We start from the raw sequence: 22,979 nt of genomic DNA, 5'->3' as shown, positions 1-22,979 counted from the left end.
AAAAAAAATCATTGGCATGCATTTCGGTACAAAAAATTATTTGAAAAGCAACCGCTACCACACTGCCAAACACACTCTTAAAAGAGCATCAACCAAGAACATTTTAAGAACAATGCTTTAATGCAATAGGAACCTATAATTATAACGACTTTATAATTTTCTTTGTAAAATATTTTTATCTCATTAACTTTATCTTTATTCTAGATTCATAAATCAAATATTATATTTATAAATATAATATTATATGAATATTAAAAATAAATTAAGCTTTTATTAATAATAAATATATATATTTACATGGATATAATAATGTCATATGTAACCAACTGATTAGCTACAAGGTATATTAAATTATCACTTTCTTGATGTCAACAAGTTACATTTAATAAAAGGAGTTCCATTTGGGTGTTCTTTTGCCTTCCCATTACTTGAGAAGGTAGATCTAAGATCAAAAAGTTTTTTGAATTTGGGTTTATTTTGAATTTTTGGACCAGTTTTTTAGATTATAAATGAGTTTATCGAGATCTCTAACTGTTTTATGATTTTTTGAGTAAAAAATAGGTTGAAAAATAAATTTTTGAGCATAAAAACCTTTACCTTGAATTTTTAACAACTCTTCAATCGCTAGATTCTAAGGCTACAAATTGTGGGACGTTGTTTGTGTCACTCTAGAAAAAAATAAAAAGGTACAACTCTAATATAAAAAAAGAAAAAGAAAAACAGAAAGAGGTTTGGCAAGCGAGCCAAGCCTTTTTTATAGGCCACATGCCTGTGGGCCTATCCATATGCCTAGTTTATTTGTTTTTTTTTCTTTTTTTTTGTTATTTAATGCATTTTCATCACCTTAAACTTAAAAAAAAAATTTCATTATTTGTTATTTAAATATCTTTGTTTATTATCTGACTTAAGAAAGACTTTTTCTTGTTATTTACTTTAAAAAATTAGATATGTTTTTATTTTCTCACTTTTATTTGTTTATCCTGTTTTTTCTGTTTTTCTAAAAAAAAATATTTTTTTATTTGATATGTAAATAATCCTCATTGCAGCACAATTAAATAAAAAGTAATTTCATCTTTTTTTATTTAAATATATATCTCTTTTTATTATTTGACTTACAAAAAAGCCTCTTTTTGTTATTTAACTTAAAAAAATTAGGTATGTTTTTGTTTAGTCTCATGCATATGTTATGTTTGTTCTTTTTACTAAAAGAAATATTTGTTATTTGATACAAAAAGAATCTTGATACTAAAAGAAATAATTATTTGGTTATCATATAATTAAATGAAAAATAATTTGTAAAATAAAAGCTATTAAATCTAGTAGGGTATATTACCTATATCACGAGTTTGACAAATTAACTCGGGTTTACTAGGGTATTTTTTAGTTCTTTTTTAATTGAATATTTTTATTTTTAATTTTATTCTCCAACATTAGATTTATTTGGATTTGGACATTATATTTTGTTTTAATTTTTTATTTATAGAATTATCATAGTCTCATGATTGGAATTATAAATTTGGCTAGTTAATTCAGGTTAATTCAGGTCTATTAAATATACTACAATCTTAATATTTTAAAAACAATTAACTAATATATTATTATCTCAATATTTTTTAAAAAAATTATCTAATATCTAGATGGGATTTTGAGTTTATAATTTTTTTTTCTTCTTAGAAAACATGTTTTTTTGCATTCGAAATACCTCCTGAACTTAAGTGGAAAAGAATCTCTAAAGAAAATAACCCTTGGACTTCCATTCTAAATGTTATGATATTTTAAAAATCCACATAATATCTTTCTAATTTCTTTTTCTTTCTCTTCTCATTAAAAAAAAAAGAGTAAAGAAGTGTCCATATCTTTTCTTTTACTTAACATCACCATCAACCACCTAAATCAATTAAAACTAAACTGAAATTTAAATTAAGAATTAATTTTTAAAATAAAAATTAAAACATAAAATCATCATTAAAAACACACATAAAAAATTATTATTACAAGTTGTACTTATAACAACATAGTCAATTTGTTCAAATAAAAAAGAAATGCATAAATAAAAAGAGGGGATTTTAACCCAAGAAATACATTTTTTACTCCTGAATTTAAATCATTAATTAGAATTTTCAGTGATATTTATTTTAATAGCCATAAAATTAAATAGAATGACTATTGTATTAACTATTGTATTGCACGACAATTAAGAAAATCCAAATAATTCAAATAGGACAACAATTGTTAAACTTGGATAAAGTATGGATATTGTTAAATCCAACTGAAAATCCAACTCACGTGACCCCAAGATATATATTTATATGATATAGATATATATGTAGAACATATATATATATGTTTTGACATAACACACATATATAAATATTATTATTTATTTTTTTACATAACACCCATATATAAATATTATTATTTATTTTTTTGTTGAATAATAAATAATAATTTGAATACTCAAAACTCAATAAATACAGGTAAATATCTAAAAACTTTATCTACGAAATAAATTAACAGGGTATAACTTTATCAATAAATATCTAATTATCACCACTTGTAGTTATTAAACATGAAACATATTTTACAAAGAAGAAATTATTGGATATACAATCACTAGTGGTTGATTTAATAAGATGGATTTTGAATTTGGTTAAGCGTATTAAAAACCCCATTTATTTTTTTTAGAGTTTTCATTTATTATAAAATGTATAACATGTATATCTCTGAATAAGAAATTAATGTAGGATTATTCCAATGTTGTAATCTCTGCGGTTACTGCCGTATTCTACCCTACATATATAAATAGAAAAGGTTAGCTAAGGACAACCTAAGTCATTCTATTATTCTCAACTTGGTATCAAAGCCCCAAATAACCTAAAACCCCTCTTCTCCTCTCTATAATGGATCCTTCTCAGCCGACAACCATCTCTTCCTCTACAGCAGCACCGGTTGTGCCCTCCTGCACTCTTGTCGTGGGACCATCTTCTTCTTCAGCTTCAGTTCTGCAGTGGCCACAACATACAGATGTTGGCCGTGCTTTTTTCAACCCCAATAATGCTGCCCTACTACTATCCTTTTCTACTGAAGTCACTGCAGCTTCTGTCGTGGCAATTGTGCCCCTCTCCCATACTCATCAGGTCATCTATTTGAAATTGACAAACACCAATTATTTGTGTTGGCAAATGCAAATAAAACCATATATCTTAGGCCAATGAGTTTTCAGCTTTGTTGATGGTTCAAACTCCTACTCTTCTCCTCATATTCTTTTTGCTGATGGTGTCTCTCTTCAGGTATCTCAACACTTTCTTCGTTGGAAAAAACATGACCAACTCATTCTAAGTGCCTTGCTCTCTTCGCTATCCATGGAAGTTCTTCATCTTGTTGTTGATTGTCCAACCTTATGTTCTACCTGGCACACACTTGAGCAAGCACTAGCTTCTACATCCAATTTCCGTATTATGCAACTTCATGGCTCCCTTCAAGACCTTCGACAAGGTGATGATTCGGTAACTCAATTTTTGCAAAAAGCTAAGACTTTATTTGATGAGCTAGCAGCTACTGGCCAGCTTATTTCGCTAACCGATTTCAATCTATATGTGTTTCGTGGCCTTCGCGGAGAATTTAAGGACTTAGTAACAAGTCATGTTACAAGGGCAGATCCTCTACCATATGCAGATTTGCGTAGTCATTTGCTAACTCATGAATTTATTCATAAATCATCTCATTTGTTTATGGGGTCTGCTGCCATTCATGCACCATTGTTGCCCATGCCAAACATCCCACCTTCAGCACTCCTCTCTCATTGTCAGCCTTCTGCTCAGTTTGGACGCAATAGGGCCATTCTTATGGCAGCTAGCATCCTCAACAATTCTATCACAGAGGGTTTTGCAGTTCTGGTTCCAGGCCTGATTTTCGTAGCTTTCATAGCACTCCTAGCAACAACAACAGACACAACAACTAGCAGGGAAATTGGCAGCGTAATAGGGGATCCAATTGCCGCTGCCAGTTATGTCAAGCCTTCGGACATACTACTCCTCAGTGCTCCCAACTTCAACAACATGGCTATGGACAGCAGCATAGTGCCAATCTAGCACTATATAATCATGCAGGTACTACTGAATGGTTTCTGGACACCGATGCAAATCAACACGTCACGCCTGACCTTGTAACCTTGATTGCTTCAGAACCATACAATGGTAATGATAATTTACATATTGGTGATGGTAAGGGACATTCCATATCTCATATTGGCCATACAAAACTATATAACCCACGTCGTTTGGTCACTTTATCTAATGTCCTACATGTCCCTACAATCATGAAACCTCTGCTTTCTGTTCAGAAATTTTACATCGATAATAATGTTTATTTTGAGTTTCACCCTTTTCTATTTTATGTTAAGGATCTCAACTCCAATGAAGTACTCCTCTCAGGACAGAGTAAAGATGGTCTTTATACTTTGTCTAGGTTCAAGTCTTCCATCTCGTCAATTCCTCAAGTCTATTGGTCTCCCTGCATCTCTGCTTCCGCTGATTTGTGGCATTGTCGCCTAGGTCATCCTACCTCTTGCATTTTTCAACTTTTAGTCTTGAAAAATAAGATCATTTGTAAAGCTGAATTGTTTACAGATGAAAGCTGAGACAATTTCCTACAACTTTTAATTTTCAATGTCAAAGTTGTCCCTTAGGAAAATCATCGTGTTTGTCTTTAAGACCTATTAGTCACAAAACTTCTACTCTGCTTTAATTAATTTTTAGTGATGTGTGGGGTCCTGCTCCCCTTTTTTCTTTGGATGGTTATCGTTATTTTGTTATCTTTGTTGATGCGCACACAAAATATATATGCTATTATCCATTTGTTGTAAAATCTTATGTTTATTCTATCTTTCATCAATTTCAAACTCTTGTTGAATGTCAGTTTTCTTTAAAAATAAAATATGTTCAAATTGATTGGGGCAATGCATATCGCAAACTCTCCACTTTTTTTCAAGATATTGGTATTCATCACCGTCTGATATGTCCTCATACTCACGAACAAAATGGAACAGTAGAAAGAAGCCATAAGCATATTGTGGAAACCGGCCTTACTCTTCTACGCTAATGTAAAGCTCCATTTTGTTTTTGGAATTATGCATTTGACACTTCGGTTTATCTTATTAATCACATGCCTACACTTGTTCTTGATAATTGATCTCCATTTGATTATTTGTTTCAACGGTCTCTTGATTATCATTTTTTGCGTACTTTTGGATGTCTATGTTTTCCTTTTTTGCGTCCCTATAATAATCATAAATTGGATTTTTGGTCTTCTCCATGTGTGTTTTTTGGCTATAGTTCCTCTCACCTTGGTTATCGATGTTTTGACATTGAATCTCATCGCATGTATATCTCCTGTCATATTCGTTTTCATGAACATGTTTTTTCGTTTGATAAATCTGAACAAATTGCATAGGTCTCCACTCAAACCCACACCACATCTCTTATTACCATCGTCATAAATTTTACCCACTCCTCATTGTTCACCGCTCAAATCACACCCTATCCTGTCTTTACGTCTGCGCTGCCCTCCCTTCTTACCCAAACACCACAGCCTCCACCTTTCCTTTGCCGCTCACCACATGCCTTTTTATCTCACCATATTATTGCAGGTACAGGTTGCAACTCAGTGTTCCCTACTCTCCAGCATGATGTCTTTGATAGTAGTGGGACATCTTTTAGCTCCTCCTTTGCTTCTCTTTATTCTGTCAGTCACCCGGTTTCTGCAGACTCTGCCTCTACTACCAACCCTCCACTTATGGCAACTTCTTCCCCGACTTCTTCCCCTAGTCTGAATCTCGTGGTTGATCTCTCAGCTTATCTACTGCATCAGGACACCTTTGTGATGTCTACCTCTCCTGTATCACCACCGTTGCTCAGCTAACACCCTATGGTCCTTAGATCATGGCAGCCCAAAACCGCAAATATAGTGTCCTCTGTGGTAGCTGATACAGCTGCCACCCGGGTATTGCTTTCTCCTTCCTTTGAACTTGTTTCCTTTTCTGATGTAGATAAATATATTTCTTGGCATGATGCTATGTGTGATGAGATCAAGGCTTTACGATCCAATCATACTTGGTCCCTAGTGCCCTTTCATCCTTCGATGAATATTGTGGGCAGCCGATGGGTATATCACATCAAATGTCGTGTTGATGGCAATATTGAACGTTATAAAGCCCGTCTAGTTGCTAGAGGCTTTACTCAACAAGAAGGCATTGATTATTTTGAAACTTTCAGCCTAGTTATTAAATAGACCACTGTCCGATTAGTGTTTTCAATTGCAATTTCCTATAATTGAAAGATTTATCAACTTGATATTTATAATGCTTTTCTCAGTGGTATTCTTACTAAAGAGGTCTACATGAAACAACCTCTAGGTTTTGTTGACCTTACTCTTCCATCTCATTTGTGCAAATTGTACAAGTCACTATATGGTTTAAAATAGGCACCAAGGGTATGGTACACTTGTCTGAGCGATTTTTTACTCTCTATTGGTTTCCTTGCCTCCAAGGTTGACTCCTCCTTATTTATCTTATTTGATGGCACTGATATCTTTTATCTCCTCGTCTATGTTGATGATATTGTGCTTACGACCTGCAACTTTGCCATGCTTCATCGCCTAGTCCATTGACTAGGCTCTGAATTCAAGATTCGTGACTTAGGTGATGTTCACTACTTTCTGGGTATTGAAGTTCAGTCTACAGGTATGGGTTTGATGTTGCACCAACACAAATAAATTCTTGACATCCTCACTTGGGCTGGTATGACTTCTTACAAACCTGTTGATACTCTAGTTTCTCCTTCTAAACTTGCTATACAACCGAATCATCCATTCTCTGATCCCACATGATTTCATCAAATTGTGGGTGCTCTTCAATATCTTACATTCACTCGTCCAGATATCTGCTTTACTGTTAACAGAGTCTGTCAATACATGCATGCTCCTACAGATTCCTATTGGGCTGCTGTTAAACGCATACTCCGCTACCTCAAAGGAACATCATCCCATGGTTTTCATATCACTCGAGGTACCTCTTTTGCTCTTCATGGTTTTACAGATGCCGATTGGGCTAGGAGTATTAATGATCGCAAGTCTACGGGTGGCTATCTTGTTTTCTTTGATTAGACACTGATTTCATGGAAATCTGGCAAGCAACGTACAGTTGCCCACTCCTCCACGGAGGCTGAGTATAAAACCTTAACAGATGGTACTACTGAGGTCATCTGGCTTCAATATTTGTTAACAGATCTGCAGGTTCCTTTCGTCTCTGCTCCTACCATTTGGTGTGATAATCTTGGTGCGACCTATCTCTCAGCGAATCCTATCTTTCATGCTAGTACTAAGCATGCTGAGGTAGATTATCATTTTGTTCGTGACCGGGTTGTGAAGAAGGAAATTCAGATTCGCTTTATCCCCTCTCGGGATCAACTTGTTGATGTCTTCACCAAATCACTTTCTGCTATGTCCTTTACTGCTTTCAGGTTCAAGTTTCGGGTCGATCCTCCACCCTTAGCTTGAGGGGGCATATTATAGAATGTATTTGGGTCGATCCTCCACCCTCAGCTTGAGGGGGCATATTATAGAATGTATAGGATGGATATCTCTGAATGGAAAATTAATATAGGATTATTTCAATATTGTAATCCGTACGGTTATTGCCGTATTCTGCCCTACATATATAAATAGAAAAGATTGGTTAAGTCAATCTAAATCATTATGTTATTCTCAATTTTATTAACAACTTTATTAACATGGACCCCTTGACCACATATATATTAAGCATAGTTTGACTTTTATGTTCAAATGAATGTAAATATCTTAAATAGCTGGTCCAAGAAAGAGGATAGACCTCTCACGTATGCCAATTACAACCAGAAAACTAAACGATGGATTGACCTTTTGTTTTGTTTGCGTCAATGTTCATCCATATAGCTTAATTGTTGGTTTCATTTAAGATGGCATGACAATTGACAGCAACTCACCAAGAGTATACGAAGGTGGAAAAGGAGATGGATTTCGTTGCTCTTTTTATGAAGCTGCAAAAGGTCCTGATGGAGCTGGAGATCGTCTACATATATCGTTGTGGGATTGACCGGCTAATCTAGATTGCATTTCCAATAATTTATTCTATAATTATGTCAGCGTGTATATAAATTTCATTTGAGATTTCAAGGTTGCTTAATTTTGCTGACGATGCATGCAGGACGGTATATAGTATATACATCTCTATCGTTTTTTATTTCTAATAACCAGCTTTGATTAAATCTAATTTATTCTATAGTTGAATGACGTATATAGAGATATTTTATACTTGTTTTTTCATAACAAACTCGAAGTCATCTCTGGAAGTGATCTAGATAGAGGGCTCTGATCCGATCTGCTGATAAAAAAAATTAACAAGGGGTTACGTGATGATTTATTTTAGATTCTTACATCATGATCACACGAGAATAGACATTGTACCTTAGATAGATAAAATGGTAATAAAAGCAAACAAGTGGATTGATTCATCGTACAAACAAGAGTAACAAAACAATAGCTAGCAGTAGCACAATGTCTTCACATGTCCAGTTACTTTTTTTTAGAAAATGGGCAGCCATGTGTTGCTGTTGCAGTGTTGACAGTGTTGTCTTCTGGTTCTGATTGGGATGGTGAGATCAGTAGCCCTCCAATTAACTCTGCTGGGTCATAGTAAATTTCTACATCTTCTGCCCTCATAGATTCATCCACCTGTGAATGATCACCAGTTAAATCATAATTAACCCAGTTTACTTTTCTTACAGAAAATCATTTTTATTTTTTTATCAATGAAGTTGTTCCTGTAATTTATGTATGTTCTGAGGAATCTCAGTTTTTCCTTTTATGTCCAAAATGAAATCACTAATTTAGCTGCCAGGTGCGATTACTTGAACAAAAAGATTTACCTGATGAGCTTGATTAACGTGTTCATTAATTATTTTCCAATCAAATCATAGCAAGTAGGCAAGTTGGGATAATAGTTGAAAGCTACTGGTTCATCGTGATGTTTTGAATTTTTGTACAGCATACGTTGAGGACTCCTGAGCCATAGAACTCAACCTTTTCTCCGTTAGGAGCATGGCCTTTGAAAGGTCCTTCAAAGAAACCCCAATGTCTGAATTTGAAAGAAATCACAGGAGGTCCTGAATATACACTCAGCACTTCCCAGGTGATTACTAGTTAAATTATTATTTAATTTAACTAGTAAAGTAAGAAGTTGAGTGATTATTAGTCAAGGGCTTAAAAAATTTCAACGTTCTTCCCTTATTTTATGATTATTTTATATCATGAAATAATCTGAAGGCTCAATTGAGAATCTTATAAAATTTGGCTTTGCTCTCTTAAAAGTAGTCGGTATCCGGCGTCCTCTTTCTCCTCATTATCAATAGAAACACTCCTCGTCCACTGCCACATTAAGTAAACCCAGGAAAAACTCTCACAATACGAATATCAAGAGCGGCATCAATGGGCATTGCAAACTCGCCGGTCCACGCACTTTTCTCGATGAGGGAGAGATTTTCTAATTTCTCTCGTCATCTACGAGGTATTGGGTACCTTTCGTGGTCGAGGAGTAGCATGTTACCTTCTCTTTTTTTACACCTTGTAATTATATTTAATAGCTTAAATCAAATATAAGAATAATTTAATAAGAAACCAAATTGAGTTTTAGTTTGATGAACCATTAACAATGAGCTTGAATGTGTCAGGGTTGATGGTCTTATACTGTCCTGTACGCGAGTCTTGTGTTCGATTTCCATATCCCATGTCTTTATAGCATTTTGCACTACTTCTAGCGATCCTTCTGGCCATTCCTTCAAACCATATATCAAACACAGAAAATGAGACCCAAAAATATTCAAGGGTCATAAACATATACATATACAAAAAAAAAAAAACCACAACGCATATGCACTAGGGGTATAAAGAAGGTTGAGGACCTTAGTTAACATATACATATACAAAAAAAAAAAAAAAACCATAACGCATATGCACTAAGGGTATAAAGAAGGTTGAGGACCTTAGTTCGGCCTTCTTCAAAGAGCTGATTTACTGTATCGAAGTTGGGAGGGCCACCATGCCTCCACTGTGTGGTATTCTCAGTGTCATCATGCAAGAAAGATCTGTATTTATCTCCTACTTTTTGAATAACAATTGTGTACTATCCACACCATTTAACTAGTACTATCAAGATCTAAACTTCAACGTGCCTGAATCTATTTGGTGAGATTTTTTTGGCTAACTTATGCCTCCTTTTCCTTGATTCTACGTAAGCCCTTACGTAAACTTGGGCAGTGAGGGAAGATGGAAAAATAAACCAAACGAAAGGAGATTGATTGCACAAGAGCTCGCCTTATTAGAAAAGTCCAGCGGTCATAGATAAATAGAATAACATAGAAAATCTGGCATGGACCCCAGAGATCTTGATTGCAAGTGTCTTTGGCTCGATGATATCAATTGATAATCCTGAATTGGGTGTGCCTTACCAAATACTACTAAATTGTTGTTAGTTTATTACACAAACATTCAACGTCCATCCTCGTGAAAGAAGTGCTTCAAGGCAATGCAATGCCATGAACAACTTTATTGGTTCTAATTATAGTATTTGATTAATATTTCAGAATAAAATAAAAGAGATGTTAAAGATGAAGACGTGTCTCATTGAACTTTTTATTTTAAAAAAATTCTATAAAAAAATAAATTTATTTTTATATCTTTACCCTTTTAACTAAACACAGTTTATGTTTTTATTGTTTCAATTTTTTTCATTCTAGAAATAATAACCAAACAATATCAAGGAGGCAACTAGAAATCAACAAAAGAAATTACACAAACAAAGCTAGTCAATTTTCAACCTTGCTTGGGAGTAACCGTCTTCAAATACAGATGTCAGTCGCACATCTGCTTCGCATGTCTAATTGCCTATCTTATTTGACTATGATATATATGTGTATATATATATATATATAGACGCACACAGACGCACACTTCTCCACATCTGTAAAACCTGAAACTGGTACTTCATGTTTTACAGATTTACAGATGTGGAGAAGGGTGTGTGTATGTATATATATACATACACACACACACCCTTCTCCACATCCGTAAAACATGAAACTGGTACTGGTGTGTGTGTGTGTGTGGGTGTACACATCCTTCTCCACAGCTGTAAAACATGAAACTGGTACAGATGCGGAGAAGGGCCGACAATTGATGCTTGCAGCGAACGTCATACTATATAGACCATTTATACTTCAACAAAATAAACACGAGCCTCTTGATAGAAGAGCTTTTTTCGTCATGGTTTGAATTCAACACTAAATAAGTATTAACTAATTAAATACTTGTGTTAGAAATTTTTTAAATTAGTTTACTATTTTCATAAATTGACAACTTGAAGTTTAATTTGAATTTTATTAATTTTAATAAAATATTAAAATAAAATATAAATATAAAAAGAATTCATATTACCCAGTTAAAATCCATCTAAACCATGTCACTATACATACAATTTAACATACCAACTATTAAACAACTTGTTAGAAACACAAGACAACCAATCAAAAATGCCAGCACCAATTTTCTGTTTCACTGATTTAGTGAAGGCTGATAATTGATGCTTGCAACAAACAATTCTTAATATATATATATCTGTGTGTGTGTGGACACTATAGCTTGTGTGAATTAATTTTGAAGTAAAAGTTATTTTAGTTTTTCCAAGTGGCTTCTAAGTGTATGGGTGACTATTAAAAAGCATTTTTTTTTTTAGTTTCTTAATTTATCTCTACACTGATATATGTATGTATGTTGAGTATTGTAATTCGAAGACCAAGTTTAGTAAAACTTTCTTTTTTAAAAGAATAATATTTATATAAATGAGATTGTCTTCCAGTACCATTCTTCCCTTTGCTTCTTTAAATATTTCTAATATAATAGTTGATTAGTATTTAAAAATATATTTTTATTAAGGTTTTATATTATCATATCAGACTTAAAGTATCATTAAATTCCCTAACTTACTCATATTTTATAATAACAAATCTGATAATATAGAATATCTTTAATTTATGGTAAATGCTCATTTCAAATACAAATATATTTCACGATTAAAAGGATTGATTAATTTGTTTAATTATTGAAATTAAGAAAACAAAGAGAGAGCTAAGCTTAAAAAAAAGAAGCTGGTTTAATTCAAACTGGAACATCATTCGATTATTAGATCATAACTTGAGCTGTATAACATGGATTTATGTCTGGTTTATATGGATGGAAAGCTAAGATATACGCCTAAAATTTTCATGAGAGTCCAAAATTCAAAACGGTTGTTTTCAAGTTCAAATAGTAGCAACAAAAGAGAAGTTGGAATCTTTCCTACAGCCTAGATACTATTCAGTGTTCAGCCTATATCTTGAGTTTTAGCAATCCAAATGAGCTCATTCTTTTTTTGTTAGAAATCTAAGACAAATGCCCAGAATTTTCATAATGACTATTTGTTCAAATTTTGATGTTAGCAGTGATGTTTTGTTCAGACAAGAAGATAAGGGTTGTTACTAAGTCAAAAGATGATCACTCACTCAATAATTAATCATCAAAATCAATAGTTCCAAATATTAGCTTATAAAAAGGAAACATTTACCATAAATTTAGACATCTTGGTTGTTTAGATCAAGATCTTGCTCTTACTCTCTTTCTTTGTATTTTGTAATGTTCAAGTTTTATTTTATGATATATTAATCTCTTATTTATACTTTTCATTTCATTTCCTTTACTTAGTTAACTTATATCTTATTATGTTTTTATCTTATTTATTTATATTTCTCTCTTTCATTATATTTAGTTAAGTTTATTCTGTCAAGGTAAAAAAGTTACACTAATGGTGCAAGAATAAGTATAGTGTAAACTCAACATGGACTTTAATGTTTGATACTAACATGTTTTGTATTTGTTATCTTATTCGCTCTTAATACTTTGCTTATTAAATGGTTAATCTAGATTTGTGTTGTATAACACTTGGCACTTTCATAGCCTAACCGTATAGCGTAACAGACACTTGTGCTATGAAAGTAACTTGATTTATTGTTAACATAAGTTATAATCATGAATGTCTGACAATATTTACAAGTATTAGCATTATTTGAATAAGATAAATATTGTAATCATATTAACAATTTATAATTAGATTGAAACCTCCTGTGTGTGTGGTTTCAGTTAAGTAATAAAAAGAGTTTATACTATACTTATTTGAAATATCATGTAACATCCTACCCCTATACCAAGATAAAAGCAACAATCTTATATCAACCGAAAAATAGAGTAATTTTTTTTTAATATTCATGGTCTTCGTATTAACATCTACTGAAATTTTGACAAAGTCCCCATATACTGGAAGGTTCCAAGTTAGCGATATGTAACCTGTTTACACTTCTAATAACTCATATCTCATAACTTAATCCTGACCTAATCATCCTGGGTTTCAATTCCACACATATTATCACACCTATCATCCACAATATTTATGATATACATTATATAACAAAATATTATTGTTGATGAACAAAAATACAAACACATAGACATTAAATATGGTTATATGAACTATAGAGTTAAGTTCATTCATACAAGTTTAAACATTAATTATACAATTTTAGTTTTACAAATATTTTCATGTTTACAAAATATAAGAATACACTCCCTAGAACCTAGATTACAAGAAGGGAAACATAAGCTAGGATCTACGCCTGTCGTGCATGCAATGATCCTGAAACAAAATATATATTATTGAAATGTGAATATCACAATAAATAAAACAACAAGAATATCTAATAATTTCAAAAGGGTAACATGCACTCATATTTTGTTCACTTATCCCTTTTGGTTTTTCATTAGAATCTCTTCCTTATTCAACTATTAATAATTGTTCCCTCTTCCATCATCAATCTCCATTCCAGACTTTATAAAATCAAACATGATTATTTTTATGTAACATATTACAGATACCAATTTTATTGGTATCATCAGCAACCTGTAAGAGTCGATGCAAGGTGGCCCCTTTACCTAGGATCTTAACATATGCTAAATGTATGCTAGCCATTAAATGGTGATCCCCTTACCCAGGATCCTAACATACTCTAAATATATGCTAGTCAATGCATGTTTAATACCCTTACCCGGGATTCTAACATGTACTAAATGTATGCTAGTCAATGCATGCTTGATCCCACTTCTTATATTTTTTTTTTGTCAAAGATGATTTCACTACTCAACAATTCACACAACAACTTTTCACCTTGAATACACATACATTCAGTAATTCACATTTCACATTGGTAATATATTAGAATCATGGAATTTAATTTAGAAAGTATAGGTGTGATTCACCTACCTACAATAAAAGCTCTACTCATGCTCTCCTGTTGCTGCTGTTACACCTCACCTATGGTCCCTCCTGTAAATCACAGGTTTATCTCATAAATTTTTCTCACCCAAGGATATGTTTTATAGTAACCATATTGATAGCCAATAAGTTTTTCTTTCAGTTATTTTTTAATATTTTATGTTTTTCTCATTTCACCCATTAATATTGTCATTATTTGTCCAACCATAGTTATCATTCATTTCTTTATATTTGGACTGTTATTGTCCATCTGTTACTGTCTTATTTTTGAACTGTTATTGTCTAAACTTTGAACTGTTACTGTCTTGTTTTTGAACCGTTACTGTCTAAATATTGAACTGTTATTGTCTAAATATTAAACTGTTATTCTTTAGACATTGAACTGTTACTATCCAACTGTTACTGTCTTTTTTTTTAGCCGGTACTGTCTAAACATTGAATTGTTACTGTTTAAACATTGAGTTGTTACTGTCTTGTTTTTAAACCATTACTATCTAAACATTAAACTGTTACTGTCTAGATATTGAACCATTATTGTCTTGTTTTTGAACTATTATTGTCTAAATATTAAACTGTTATTCTCTAGATATTAAATTGTTACTATCCAACTGTTACTATCTTGTTTTTTAAACGATACTGTCTAAACATTGAATTATTACTGTCTAGACATTGAACTGTTAGTGTCCAACTATTACTGTCTAGACATTGAACTGTTACTGTCCAACTGTTACTGTCTAGACATTGAACTATTATTGTCTTGTTTTTAAATCGTTACTGTCTAAACATTGAACTGTTACTATCTGATCTCTTCTCAGATGTTTAACTATATCTAGAGTTATAGACTAATTTTCTTAGTTAGTCAACATCTAAAACTATAATTTCTATGAAGGAACATGATCCTAATTCCTTCAACCTGTTACCCGAAATCCCTCTGAAAGTGAAGAGACAAAACTGTCTAGATTTGTCAACCTTTCCATTTACACACGACACATGAAATTATTTAATTTAGCGACTCATATTTTTCCCTTAATTCAATTCTAAGAACTCTAACTATAATTCAACATCCAGGCATTAATTTATAATCGACTTTGAAACGACTCATAAAACCATATTTAGAACACCTTACCCGGTATGAATCAAGGTTTCAATCTTCAACTCCCTCCTTTTCTTTCTAATGGCAGCTAACCCTCCTCCCTTCTCTTCTTGTTCAAATTTTCTTGTTAATCTTGCCCATCAGTGTTTATTCTACGTATGACCCTTAATCTTGGATGGGTTCTTGGAATTTTTGTGTTTCTCTCTTGATTTTTAAAAATGGATACAAAAACTCCCTCTTTTCTTTCTTTATGATAGCCGTAGATCTTTATTTATTTATTTATTTATTTATTATTTATTTTAGAAGAGGAGTATTTCTTATTTTCATTTAGGCCATATTTTCTTTAAGTGTATTTGTTTTGCCCCCACTTCTTTTTAGTTCGGTTTATTTTTTTAATTTAATTCAGCCATCATTTTCCTGGGATTTACATACCATTAGTGGATCCTCTAACCTTGACAATTATTTTATCCTTGTTTAACATAAACTCTTTATTTTATTAAATATATATATATATATATATATATATATTATTTTTAATTTATATAGTTCATCTTTCTATGGTTTGACCCCGGTCTTGTTGGGTTATTTATTTCTTCGACACTCTTACACTTGAGAGAAGACATGAATCTTTTGATCGTGTCAGCAATGGAACTAGTTCAATCTAATGAGGGCATTTAAGAACTTGAAATATTTCTAACATGATATCAGAGCTAGTTCAATCTAGTAGGGTGTTCAAGAAATTAAAGCATGTGTAGCTCAATCTAGTAGGGGCATTTGAGAAATTAAAGCAAGTGTATAGATGAGAGTGTGGATATACAAGTGACATCCAAATAAAAGAAAATAAAGATGCAAGATGATAGAGTCTAACAGGAGAATTGACAAGAAAAAGACAACAGACTAGTAGATTTAATATTTTTATTGAAGAAATATGTTAGCATTTACTTTACCATTTCATCAGCGTGTATTTTACCGATTGATTCATGGATAGAAACTGTCCGTTCGAAAATCACTTGTCGGTAATAGAAACACGATGGTTTTATAGACAGAAAATATGTGAAAAAAATTACCTGCTAGAATATACTGATGATATTATTCCATCGGTGATTGCAATGGCATTTGGAGTAATTTTATTCCACTCTTTGTAAAATACCAACAGAATAATTTCATCGATGATGTAACAGTTGAAGTGGCAAATGGAATAATTTTCTTCCAACTCTTTGGAATATATTGACAGATTGAGTCCATCAGTAACTCCGTCTGTAATAATTAAAAAATATATTTTTTAAAAAAATCTATTTAAAAGAAAATGAAAATAGTTAAAAAAATTAAAATTATATAAAATTCATGTAAAAATAAATTATCTTAATATAAAAGCCAAATATTTATTACAAATTTATATGTTCAAATACTATGAAATTAGAACAAAGGTGGCACTGGAGGAGGAGTAGGAGGCTAGTAGTTCTCGGGACCATAGGGCCAAAAAAGAAGTGCATATACACCACACATCTATGATTTAATATCTATGACCATTGGACAGAGTTGTTCATATTCCGTGGAGAGTTGTTCATATTTTTTTATTTAGATGGGTCGTATGTTCTTGCACTCCTTGTTGTAACAAGGCCATGAACTCTAGAGACTAGGTGTTCGATATCGATTGCAAGCTCCCAACGATTGAGAAATTGCAGATCATCTGCAAACTTAATTTCTAGTACGTTCATTGAGATTTGAGGAGAGGATTTGAGAGAGTGAGAGTGATTTTTAGATTGAGAGAAAAAATGAAGTTTTTATACATTCATTAGGTTTTATACTATGTTTTACTGAGAGGATCACTGATAGACTATTAAATATTATTATTTTAAATTAGTCTATCAGTGATTCCTTCGATAATGTCCCCTTGATATTTTCATTTCGCACTAATAATTTCAAAAAACCCTTTAGATTTGTTTTGATCCATCCATGATTCCATCAATAAAACTATAATTAGTAAACGGTTAAAGTTTATTAATTACCAATGCATTGGAATTCATAGTTTGTCAGTAATTCTCTCGGGAAACTTGCCACTCAGTTAGTGAACTTTAATTGCCATCACTAATATACGAAGGGAAACTTTAATTTTTTTAGTTTTTTCAATTTTAAATTTTAAGAATTGTGAGACTTTCAAGAATAAAAGGGTGTTTGAATTAATTTTGAATTCAAAGTTCTTTTAGTTTTTTCAATTTTAAATTTTAAGAATTGTGAGACTTCAACAGAGTGTGTTTGAATTAATTTTGAAGTAAAAGATTTTTTAGTTTTAGTTTTTTCAAGTGTCTCCTGGGTATATGTATAACAATTAAAGAGTTTTTATCTTTTCAAGTCTCTTGACTTATATTTACACTAATATAAGTAATCGTATCTTAAGCATTGCAAATACAAGTCCAAGTCCAAGTCCAATAGAACTTCCCCCCTTGTAAAAGAGAAATATTTATATGAATAGATATTTTTGCAAAACCTACAAGTAGGTAAATTTCAATAATGACTTTGAATAAGCCCATTATTTCTACTTTGGAACTCACTTGCGACTAAAACATAATTATGTAAAAGATCATAGTCAAAACTCGCTCTATCTATCCATTAATCAAGAGGCAACGGTTGTCTATCAAAATAATCTTGTATTTGGTCGTAAAAAAAGATCTGTTGCACCATCATCTTCCAGCTAAATTTGCTACTTTCAATCTTCTTTACTTCCAGTAAAACTTATTCGACATTGATTCAAATGCTGGCCAATTTCTTTTTTTTTTTTTTTTTTGTTGAGAATGACATGGCTACATGCTTACGACCTTCTCCATCCATTCTCTTGCCATCTGGTTCCCTAAACATATTTATAAGACTTGACCGACATATGATCCGATCAAGGTTAAGGTTGGAAGGTGGACAAGTCAACTCGCGTGTTATAAATTGACTTGGATTTACCGAGTTTTTTATTAAATAATTTTGTTTCAGGAAAAAAATTAATTAAAAAATAAATTACCAGGTAAAGTAGGTTTGATTAAGTCAAATCCCCAAGCAATTTGAAAAGCAAACCTAATTTAAACCTAACTATAGGTTTGAAAGTCATTGGGCTGGCTTACAGGTCTTGCCAAGTTTGATATCGATGATCCTGAATCAGTTTAGCCATTGCCAAAGAGAATTCTTCAGGGTAGGGTCACAAAGAAATCCTGTTTCTACATCCATAACAGTCTCCACAAGGCCACCACTATTGCATGCAAGTACAGGCTTATGAGCTGCTATTGCCTCCAAAGGGACTATGCCGAAGTGTTCATCCTACATTAATAAACTATTAATTTTAAAACCTACATTTCACCTCAAAGCACGATGTATGTTTTAGACAAGTGCATGGGATCGCACCTTAGGAGTATAAATGACACAGAGGCTTGTGAAAGAAGTTTATTTCTTTCATTTGTTGCGCAGGACGCTAGATGAAAGACTCCTTTCCTTTTTGCCAGGCAATTAAGTTCATCGAGGTATTCGACATTCTCTCGCAGCCGATTGTCTTATCCACCTGAGAGACAAATTACATGCAAGTGCTTAGTGAGCAAAGTCATGGTATTGCATTTAAACCATTTTCCAAACTCATCAATTGAGAGAAGACTCAGCCTGTGATCATGAAACAGATAAGAATAAGAGTCTGAACTGCTGGAGGGAAAATGCAATGAAATAAATTTTTGTTCATTATTTCAAGAGCCTGTGTAAAGTTATAACATGCAAGAGATACAAAATAATTTCGTTGCTTATAAGAAAAAGGTACATCAAACAGATCAACGTTAACAGTAGGGTAAAGAACAGCAGGTGAGATTCCTCGTGCATGAAGATGCTTGAATGTATTAGCAAACATAGATGGAATGAATTTATTATTAACAAGTATCATATCTGGCATGCCTGCAGTCCCCAAGACCAGTTAATGAGAATTGGTTGTTTCTACTTTCTACGGGGACAAACTTGTCGAGGATATGCCAGGATCCTCTCATGACATTCACTAATTATCTCCTGATTATAGTAGTCGACCTTTAATTGTAGATATGAATCATTCATTGTTTGATTTCTTTCCGGTTGTATTTTATTTTCTATTCATGTATTGTCATATGTGTATGTATCTCTATATAAATAAAATACAATTCAACCTCTCAATCAGAGTGGTTTTACAAACATTCTCATAGTATTTGAGTAATCCCTAGATTACCATATTTCTCAAATTCCTAGAATGGAAAGCCATCGGCGAGCGGATTCTCAACCTCATCCTTTCTTTCCTTTTTGAGAAGGCAATAGGTGCAACTGTTGTGATGTCTAATTAGCTCCTCTTGTGATGTCTAATTAGCTCTTATGCATCTTTTCAGTCATGGATTCAACACTTGTGAAATTCATCTCAAAGATGAATTGCAACTAATAAAGAAAGGGTCTTGATCTATTAATGATTTTTCTTGAGATTTCAAATCTCTTTATGATCAGTTACTGGCCATTGGACGTCCTATAAATGAAGTTGACAAATCACACTGGTTTCTCTATGGCCTTGGAACTGAATTTGCTAATTTCTCCTCCACGCAATTATCGCTCTCTTCGCTAACTCCCATTCATGATCTGGTTCTGCTGGCTTAGAGTCATGATCTCTTCCAAAAATCATTGGAATCTCAGTCTTTGCCTATTGTAGCTTTTATAGCCACTCGCTCCTTACCTGGACATTGAAATCAATTTCGTAATCATCACTCCCGTGGTGATTTTTATAGGTATTTTGGACACTCCTCATCTAGAAACATCAATAGTCAGCCTAATGGACCCAGAAGTAATTAATGCCCTTACAATCTAAAATGTCAGACCTGTAAAATTAAGGGTAATATGACTGATAAATGCAGGACTATGATCATTCAAATCCTTAGACATGGCTAGATGAATCCCTTTAGATTTCTTATTCTGTATCAAATGGTCCTTCTCTATTGGTATCTGGACATGGGTGTCTCTGCTTACATGTCAACAGGCTCAGAAATCCTGGACTTTTCTAAGCAATATGTTGGTAAGGACAATGTTGTTATCCTTTGGCTTGGAAGTCTTCAGCTCCTCCAAAAACTATGTACTAGATCTTTCCTATGTAGTTGTAACCTTTTATCCTTGGATCAGTCCTTTTGTCCACTCTATAACACTGTAATAGAGACTTCAGATCATGTGCTAATTTGCATGGACATTATGGGCCAAATTCTTCTTATGGTGGGGGATCTTTTGGTGTGTTCCACACATACTTGATGAGCTTCTGAATTAATGGCCAATGATGGTTAAAGGGCAGGTTTTAGCGGAAGGCATTGCAAATACTGTCTTATGGTATCCCTTGAAGTATCTGGTTAACTAGAAATAATTTGGTTTTCAATGATGTCAAATCGAATTTGGACTCATACTTTTCTCTGACACTCCTTTGGTTATCTGCTTGGCTAAGGAATTGTGAGGCTTATTTTCCTTACACGGGTAATGATCTTCATATCAGTACTGAATGCATTCGAAGCTGGACAAATAGCAAAAGATGACACTGAATGTTTGGATAGCCATGTTGCAAGCCTTTCTTTTGTTTTATCTAGTTCTTTATTTTTTTCATTAGTTAATAGTCCCTTTTTGTAAAAACTTCTTCTTTTCATGGTGGCCATCATCTAAATGGCTAGCATGTTTTTAATAAAACTTTGATTACTAAAAAAAAAAAACTAAAAAAGAAGGAAGGACAATGTTGTTCTGGGCAATGAAGTCTCCTTATCCATCACTTATATTGGCACTTCTCATTCCTTTTCTGATTTACTTTTGCTTGATGTTTTAGCGGTTCCCCCACCTTACTAAAAACCTTTTATCCATTATCAAATTAACTTTCGATTCTCCCTTAAAAGTTATGTTCATTGACACTTCCTTTGTTGTTCAGAATTGCATAACAAGAAAAGTGGCGGCAACCAAAAAATGTAATGGTGAGAGGTTATTCTGTATGAGTCTATTTGAAAAGTGTTTTTCCAGTTTTTTTATTTAAAAATATATTAAAATAATATATTTTATTTTTAAAAAATTATTTTTAATATTAAAAAATATTAATTTAAAATAAAAAATAAATAGGGTATAAAGCGTGACAGTACTTTTACTTTTATCCTAAATAAATTTGCTCTTATGGCATACGCCTCTTGTCTTAGACATGTAAAATCATTATGTTATTTCCATATTAAATGAAAAAGGACAGTTTTCTCTCAAATCCATCTTGCCTACTTCTTTATATTCCGCGTGCCAACTTGCCAAGAGCCATAGGCTCCTGTTTTCTAAAACTGATACTTGATCAAATGATATTTTGCGTCTTGTCCGCCGTGATAGTGATATCTAGGCCCCGTTCTTGTCAAATCGATAATGAGTTCTTCATATTATGTTATCTTTATTAACCATCATTCTCGCTTTACTTGGTTTTATCTTATGAAGTGTAAATCTAATTTCTATGAAATCTTTCTCCAATTTCAGAACTTTATGGAAAATCAATTCTCTTGCAAAATTAAAAATTTTCAAAGTGATGGCGGTGCTGAATTTTTTAGTTCATGTTTTCATTCTCAGCTTCGCAATACAGGGATTCATCACCAATTGTCCCGCCCCTGTACATCATCTCAAAATGGTTATGTTGAATGCAAGCACTGTCATGTGACTAAGACAGGCCTTGCTCTCCTATTTCATTCATATGCTCCCACTTCATACTACCCCATTATTAACCGGTTGCCTACACCTCTTCTTGGCAAAATTTCTCCCTTTAAAATCTTGAATTGTAAGGTCCATCATTATATAAATTTCCATCCTTTTGGTTGTAGATTTTTCCCTATTTATATGACCATGCTTCTAATAAACATTCTCCTGTAGTCTTCCCCGTATCTTTTTAGGGTATAGTCTTGCCTACAAAGGATTCCATTGCTTTGATCCCACTACCATTGAAGTATATATCACTTGTTATGCATGCTTTGAAAAAATTAATTTCCCTCCCATCCCCAACTCTTCTGTTCAACGCTCAACTATATCTTGGCTTATTCTACTTTTAGTGAGCCTAGCCAGGTATAAACCATATTTCCACCTGATGTCCCATTACCATACAACATTTTGCCCAAACCTATTACTCAGTCCAAGCTTATAAAATGTCATATTTTTATTGATTCATGTGTTGAGCCAATACAATTTTCTCAAATTAACTCCATTCTCGCATGTGAGTCCCCAGCACAGTGGGATCTTGTTGTCCTGCCTAGCCAGTTCGCTCTCATATCAAATTAGCCTCCTGCTGCCCCAAGACCTTCTGCCATTGTTTCTGCTTACCTGATGGTCACCCGTGCCAAAACAAGTGTTTTCAGGCCACACCATTATAGCTATTTTAGCCGGCAAGCTTCTGGTCTTCTTTATGCCTTGCTCTATTTCTCCACACTTCAT

General features: G+C 33.0%; 1 protein-coding gene across 1 annotated transcript; it reads right to left on the bottom strand.

Moving 5' to 3' along the window:
• Positions 1-8,505: 8,505 nt before the first annotated feature.
• LOC105113445 (pathogen-related protein-like) lies at positions 8,506-22,979 on the bottom strand. Its single transcript, XM_011009619.1, has 4 exons — positions 22,869-22,979; positions 10,073-10,213; positions 9,735-9,866; positions 8,506-8,766 (listed from the first exon to the last, which is right to left on the bottom strand). Exons 1-4 carry the CDS (start codon positions 22,977-22,979, stop codon positions 8,608-8,610), a joined length of 543 nt encoding a protein of 180 aa, XP_011007921.1. The 3' UTR covers positions 8,506-8,607.

The sequence above is a fragment of the Populus euphratica genome, unplaced genomic scaffold (assembly GCF_000495115.2).
Source record: "Populus euphratica unplaced genomic scaffold, PopEup_1.0 scaffold422.1, whole genome shotgun sequence".
In the NCBI taxonomy this organism is placed as follows: domain Eukaryota; kingdom Viridiplantae; phylum Streptophyta; class Magnoliopsida; order Malpighiales; family Salicaceae; genus Populus; species Populus euphratica.
This window is presented reverse-complemented; position numbering and strand designations above follow the sequence as displayed.